Source organism: Panthera uncia (assembly GCF_023721935.1).
Source record: "Panthera uncia isolate 11264 chromosome D3 unlocalized genomic scaffold, Puncia_PCG_1.0 HiC_scaffold_9, whole genome shotgun sequence".
NCBI lineage: Eukaryota > Metazoa > Chordata > Mammalia > Carnivora > Felidae > Panthera > Panthera uncia.
Window position 1 is genome coordinate 5,052,949 of NW_026057587.1, and position 7,739 is coordinate 5,060,687.

A 7,739-nucleotide genomic window follows, 5' to 3' on the forward strand; every position below is an offset into this window, starting at 1 on the left:
CATCTGATTCTTGATTTCAGCTCAGGTCATGATCCCGGAGTCATGGGATTGAGCCCTACGTGGAGCCTGCTTGTGATTCTCTCTCTTTCTCCTTCTGCCCCTCTTCCTCACTCATGCTTTCTTTCTCTCTAAAATAAAAAATAAAGTACTTAAAAATAAACAAGCTACAGCAGAAAAAAGTGGTGGGGAGAGTTGGGGTATCTGGGATATACTACAAATGGTCAAACATGAAGCAAACCCATTTTTCTAATGGGGAAAAATTAAAGTTGGAAGAAGTTGGATACAATTTCCAAATGTGTATTTAGTTTAACAATGTAACAGTTAAAGGAACAAAATTACAAGTTTAATTTGTAAGTACTCATTTTCTGTTCTCACGTTTCCTGTTACCACTTTATTCAAACTTGTAAGGTACATCTCAAAGCTAATATTTCTGTAGTAGACTTTTGATTTTAACCCCCAGACTTCATTTTCCTTCATTCTTCTCAACTCAGTAATGAACACCATAATCCACTGAATTGCTCAAACCCCAGTCTTAGGGTTCATTCTTGATTCCTTGCTTTCCCTTATTCCTTACATGTCAAATCCATCAGCAAATCTTGTTGACTCCACCTCCTGAATGGATATGGCCAACAGTAAGTTGTGGGTTTCCTGCAAATTTATTACCCTTGATTGACATTTAAGTCTTTAAAAAGTTTTTCACATTACTGGTTGGCTTTCATACCTGTGGGTAAGAGCTCAGGAAAAATTCCAAGTGTTGATTATTAGTGAAAAATAAGCCTTTTGAAGAACACTTATAACAGTGGCCTAAGTGGTTATGTTGTGAGAATAATGACAAAAGAGCTATATAATAAAGGGCAAATTGAGAATATTTGAAGAATGGGAACTTGTATCTTAAGATATTTTCAGTGAAAGAACACATAGATTGTGAGGTTTTGTGCCTAAACACGTTAGATGAAAAATGGTGTGCTCCACGAAGTGGCTCTCTTGGTGATAATGCTGAAAATGTTTCTGGTAAGTTTAAAACGTTCAGAAAATTTTAAAATGGGAAAAGGGACAAATATGATTTCTCATTCTCTAAGCTTGTAATGGCTTTAGTGGTTACTCTGTCAACCTGTTAATTTTCTCTATTTGTTTTCTTTTCCATTACAATTAAGTTGCGCAAGGTCAGGGGCTTGTTTCCTGTCTCTTGCGATTCGTGCTCCACCTGGGGCACAGTGTGTACTCAGTAGGTGTTGAGGAAATCATTTCCTCACAATATTGGATCAGTGCTTCTTCCAACCTCCTTTCTTTGTTCCTCGTTGCTCTTGATATATTTTTTACATTCTCTTACTTTTTATAAACTTATATTTGACCACAATCACAGGTGACATAATATACTGCCTGTATGTCATTCCTATTTATAGCATTTTATTTTCTTTTTTTCCCCAGTACCTAGAGGATAGACCTTCTACCTGGGACTGGGAAACGGCCTTCCCCAGCATTCATCCCCTTACGTAGCATTGCTGGTTTTTCATTTAGGAAAGACAACCACAGAAACATTCACAGGTTTTTATTTCTTTGTAGAACAAGACTTGCAAGGAAATGGTCACATGACGTGGCGCCAGGATGACCAGGAGAAGCTTAGAAATCTGAAACAGGATCACGAATGTGATGCATTTGGAAAAAAACTCAATCTGAGCATGAACTTTGTTCCTTTAAGGAAATCAAACAGTGAAGATAATGTAGATGGATTATTTTTAAAACATCATTTAGATTTACTAATTCCAAAGGCAGATTATGGAAAGACAGAATCGGATGGTTTCAGTGTATTTGATAAGTTGTTTCTCGATACCAAGCCTGAAGAAACTGATGCTTGGTTAAAATACTATGAATATGATAAATATGATAAAATTAGTTCTAAGAAGTCACAGATTATCATATTTCACAGAACTCGTCTAGGGGAGAAACTCTATGAATGCAGTGAATGTAGGAAACGCTTCACTAAGAGATCAAGTCTCATTAAACATCAGACCAGACACATAAGGGAGATAGCCTATGGCTGTGGTAAGTGTGGCAAAACCTTTCCCCAGAAGTCACAGTTTGTTACACATCACAGGACTCACACAGGAGAGAAACCTTACAATTGTAGCCAGTGTGGGAAAGCCTTCTCCCAAAAGTCACAGCTCACATCCCATCAGAGGACACACACAGGAGAGAAACCATATGAATGTGGTGAATGCGGGAAAGCCTTCTCCCGGAAGTCCCATCTCATATCACACTGGAGGACACACACAGGTGAGAAACCCTATGGGTGCAACGAATGTGGAAGGGCCTTTAGTGAGAAGTCAAATCTTATTAATCATCAGAGAATTCATACAGGAGAGAAACCTTTTGAATGCAGAGAATGTGGGAAGGCCTTCAGCAGGAAATCACAACTCGTTACACATCACCGGACTCACACAGGAACAAAACCCTATGGGTGTAGTGATTGTAGAAAAGCCTTCTTTGAGAAATCAGAGCTCATTAGACATCAGACAATTCATACTGGAGAGAAGCCCTATGAATGCAGTGAATGTCGTAAAGCATTCAGAGAGAGGTCAAGTCTCATTAACCATCAGAGGACTCATACAGGAGAGAAGCCTCATGGGTGCATTCAGTGTGGGAAAGCCTTCTCCCAGAAGTCACATCTCATATCCCATCAGATGACACACACAGGAGAGAAACCCTTTGTATGCAGTAAATGTGGGAAAGCCTTCAGCAGGAAATCTCAGCTTGTCAGACATCAGAGAACTCACACAGGAGAAAAGCCCTATGAATGCAGTGAGTGCGGGAAGGCTTTCAGTGAAAAATTAAGCCTTACTAATCATCAGAGAATTCACACAGGAGAAAAGCCTTATGTGTGCAGTGAGTGTGGGAAGGCCTTTTGTCAGAAGTCCCATCTCATATCACATCAGAGAACTCATACAGGAGAGAAGCCCTATGAATGCACTGAATGTGGGAAAGCTTTTGGTGAGAAGTCCAGTCTCGCAACTCACCAGAGAACTCATACAGGAGAGAAACCATACGGGTGCAGGGATTGTGAAAAAGCCTTCTCCCAGAAGTCACAGCTCAATACTCACCAGAGAATCCACACAGGAGAGAAACCCTACGAATGCAGTCTTTGCAGGAAAGCTTTCTTTGAGAAATCTGAGCTAATTAGACATCAGAGAACTCATACAGGAGAAAAACCTTACGAATGCAGCGAATGTGGGAAAGCCTTTAGGGAGAAGTCAAGTCTCATCAATCATCAGAGAACACATACAGGAGAGAAACCCTTTGAATGCAGCGAATGTGGAAAAGCCTTCTCTCGGAAATCACACCTCATACCGCACCAGAGGACACACACTGGGGAGAAGCCCTACGGATGCAGTGAATGTAGGAAGGCCTTCTCTCAGAAGTCACAGCTTGTTAACCACCAGAGAATTCATACAGGAGAGAAACCTTACCAATGCCATGAATGTGGGAAAGCCTTCTCCCAAAAGTCACAGCTCATTAATCACCAGAGAACTCATACAGCAAAGAAATCCTAGGATTGGAGTTAATATTAGTCTTTGACAGAGACCTTACCTCTTTGTACTTCAGAAAATGCAGTTATGGTAAACCTTTCAAATAAATAGTCACATCACATTGTAGGTCTGAGTAATCTTTTAGGGTAGGAACTCTAAGTGAGGTTATGTAGGGAAAGTTTTCAGCTGATTAACATGCTTATATAGGAACTCATGGAGTAGAATGAGCCTATGAGATGCAGTGGATTTTAAAAGCTTGGCAAGCATACAGTAGGAAATTAATAGCAAAGATGAGTACTGTGAACATCAGAAAGCTTTGCAGAGGCCACATCTCATTAGCTGTTGGAAATATGCCCACTGGGGGTAAACCCTAATCCAGCAAATGAAGAAAAACCCCATGAATGCGGCAAGTGAGGTAATATTTCCATCAAGAAATCACAGCTCATTGTGCATTAAAATACTCTCAGGAATGAAGCTCTGTGAAAATACTAAATATGGGACACTCTTCAGCAGGTAATCCAACCATATTTTTTTGGGTGGGGGGGATTTACATTGTGGGTAAGCCTAATGATTGAAAGAAATGGGAAACGTGCCCCTAGAAATAAGGCTATAAAGGGAAGCCATACATTTTTTTATAGACGTGGTTATTAGAAACCCCATACTGATGATTGACATGTTCATTCTGAAGTATGAAGTTTTAAAAATATGTGAATAAATTGAATCATTGAAACATCTAGATAAGACATTTCTCAGTGGTACTTATGGTTTATTTTCCTGTGTCACACAGTGTGTCTCATATTTTGGAATCACATATGATGATGTAATTGTGAGCATGAAATGCACATACCTTGTAGTAGTGCCTCTGATGTCAGGACATAATCACATGCCACTGGTTTTTCTGTTTTAATGATACTATTGAAATGGCAATTGGTATAACATGTCTTACTGTTAAGTACGCAGCTTAATAACACCACATCTCTTTTTTTCCTTATGGCTTGTTGGCATATAAACGGGTCTGTGGTTGCTGATGTTTCTCTTCCGTTACGAAAGCCAACATTATATAAAGTCTGCAATCTCAGACTCAAACAATTTACCTAATACCTGGTTAACGAGTATTCAAAGACAGGAACGCAAAACGCAATAGTGACTCGTTGTGTACTGAGTGAGCAAAAGAAAGGCGTGTGAATTGTGTCACACAGCACTCGAGCTAAATGGCAGTAGTGCTGTCCAGGTGTTGTTCTCATTCAGTGTGGTGCCTTTGTGCATCCAGTGTACGTACATCAAGTGCTGTGTGCCCAAGTACAGCTTGTATTTAAGTTACTCTGATGAAATCTGCTGTGTGCTATTGTTTTCAGTGTTTCATAAGATATTTTGTGGAAAAGCTAGGGGGAGAAACCAGTTATTTAGGGGTCACTTTCAGAAAATGTAAAGTATAGATTTTTTTGTGCTGAGAAATATATTTTTGATGTATTCAAGGAAGCCAATTTTACCTTCCTGCACATTTCTGTGATGTCCGGACAGGTATTAGGAAGTAGGCCTTTCACTGCTTCATCATTTGAAGTATCTGTGCTTTGCCTCTCTTCACCAGCTGCACCGTGCACATGGTGATCCTGTTGTGAACCTTTCATTGTAAGTAGGGCTCGCTTTGACAGTGCATGAACCACCCCTTAGCTCAGGTGGAACTTTGCAGTGATCTTTATAATGATCCTTGACAAAGTGTATAGTATTCTTTGTATGATGGTGAAATTCAGAAAAGTCCTGACTTTGATTCCAGACTTGGGAAAATCAAGACTTCTTTCATGCACAAGGTGCTGTGTCTGCACCTTTGAGTTTACCAGTATTCTTCCCTGTAATTACCAATTTTACATCATTGTTGAAAAATTGGGAATTCAATGAGAGTAATTTTCTAATCCACTACACCAGGATGGTAATTTTAAAAGTATCTAACTTCCCAAATTTTTATTCATGCTCAAACATATGGACTTCCTGCTTTTCTCCCTCAAACCTGAAGGGGATTTTATCAACTTCATTTGTAAATGAATAGTTATAGGGTTATGTTTTACTTTGTAGATTCTCCCATTTTTAAATTTTTATCTCTCCTGATTCTCTTCCCTAGTCCCAGATATTGATTCATTAGTTCTTGGATTGAGTTTGGAGTCTGTTGTCTAAAAATGACCTAATTTTTCTCACTTCAGTTCTAGATTGTTCCATTTACTATTAAGGAGTTAAACCCAGTAGTTTACTCTCTAGATAACCGAACTTTGGCTTTAGCCTACTGGTTGAATACCGAAGAGCAGATTTTTTCCTTAGGGGTCATGTGTCAGTCATAGGGAGTGCTAACGCTGGCAACAGAGGCCTTGTTTATCAAAATACCTTACGTGGAGACCCAGGTATGCTGTGTAGAACTCACTGGGTACTCTCTTTCTGAAGAGGGGTCTTTGATTCTGAAATTAGATATTTTCAGTGTCCACGTTTTAAATTACCTTGGTAAACCACAAAAAAACACGAGTCCCCCCATTTCCCCTACCACAAATCCCACATCAAGAAGAAAGCTGGTTTTGATGCTAAGAGGGATTTACTTGCAGCTTCATGGAGCATAGTAGCTGATGTTGGTAGAATGCATAGGGAGAGCATCCCCTCCCTCCTCTTTCACCACCCAGGTTCCCCCACTGTCCTGGAAGACAGTTCTGCCAAGGACAGTTCTACTGTATTCCTTTTACCAAGTAATGGATCATTTGGAGATCAAGTCTGTGAGTCTTGGGGAGTGCCTTTCTATTCAGTGTTTCTTTGTGGGCTTTTGTAATCTGACACCATTCTCTCTATGGATCCAATGTTCTGGGTATTTTGATCTCAAGATCATCGCCTGTAGAACCTGAGGTGAAATAAACCCAAAGAATATCCAATTTATCCAGCAATACCTGTACCAATAGAAGAATATAGATCAGTGGGCATCTGGAATCTACATCCGAGGCTTCCCTCATTTGGCCGTTTATTCCAGCAGTATATGCTCAGGTTGTCAGCTCTGCTGGGTTCATGAGTCTACAGATACGGTACCAGCAAGCTGCTAGGTGTTCAGCACCTAGTCTGGCCTATGCTGATGTGCTAACCCAACCATGACCCTTGTAGCTGTAAGTATAATTTCTTGCACCTTGCCTTCATTCTTTTTTTAGTCCATTTTCCACACTACACATAGTATTTTAAGGTGCAATTCTGATTATACACTTCTGTGTTGAAACAGCAGGTAGCTAATTGTGGACTTAATGAGGACTTCTGTATAAATCCGTCCTATCCATCATTTCTGAATATCTTTCCTCCTGCACAGTACTTTTTGGCCTCCTTGAACTACTTGCAGTTCCTTCGTATTTCTACAATCTCACAAGTCTCCTGTCACTGAAATGCCCATGTTCCTTATTAATGCTTGGCCATCCTTTATGAACCGCACATGTGTTTGTCACTGTGGTAATACAATCATCGCATGTCTTGTCTTTTCCATTAGAAAGCTTCTGGAAACCTGGGACTATCTTGTTTGTCTATACGGTTTTAGCAACTGAGGTTGTAATCTATGAACGTGGGTGCTCACGGTGGCTGCTTTCCACCACATAGGGAAGCATAGTCTGCAGTGAGGGAGAAGAGTGAAGCCTGGAAGCTTATTCCGGGACCCGGTTCTTGTCCTGATGTCCAGACTCACATCTGCCCTTTTCATGCCTTGGTTGTTGCATTCTTCTGTGAGATATCCCAAATACCCTTTTAATAAATTCTCATGCTTGCTTCATCTGGTTCAAGTTGTGTTTGTTACTCACAACCCAAATATTCCTAACACAGGAGGTTAGGCTGTGCGATAAGTTGGGTTCTCTGGAAGTGGATCCTGAGATGCAGTTTGGAGTGCAAGGTGTTTATTGAGGATCAGCATCTGTGGGGTGATGGGAAGATGAATAGGAAGGGGTGGGTCGGAGGAAGAAGTCAGGCTGGACTGAGGCTGGTGAGACCCTGGCCACACCAGTAGGAAGCTCTGAAGGAAGTGCTGCTCGCGAGTGTCTCCTGTGGGGCCAAGATGGTCAGGTCTCCACATCCCCGAGGAGCTCCGTCACCAGGGGCCTGTTGCCCTGGGAAGGGGAGCATCCCAAGTGAATCTGCTCTCTTCAACTGAGACCAACTCCACAAACTCCGGCAACTGGGGGCAGTCAGCTGACCGCTCCCTGCTGCTGAGCAACAAGT

The 7,739-nt window shown here is 41.0% G+C and overlaps 1 protein-coding gene across 4 annotated transcripts in view; it reads left to right on the forward strand.

Moving 5' to 3' along the window:
• Positions 1-7,296, forward strand: part of ZNF84 (zinc finger protein 84) — a 61,207-nt gene extending 53,911 nt beyond the window's left edge. For 3 of the 4 annotated variants that reach the window (XM_049620722.1, XM_049620721.1, XM_049620723.1), the window contains one exon: positions 1,564-7,296. In XM_049620722.1, coding sequence (XP_049476679.1) covers positions 1,564-3,548 — 1,985 coding nt within the window. In that variant the 3' untranslated portion in view covers positions 3,549-7,296. The remainder of the gene's footprint in view (positions 1-1,563) is intronic. The other variant, XM_049620724.1, reaches the window with a different exon arrangement.
• Positions 7,297-7,739: the final 443 nt, after the last annotated feature.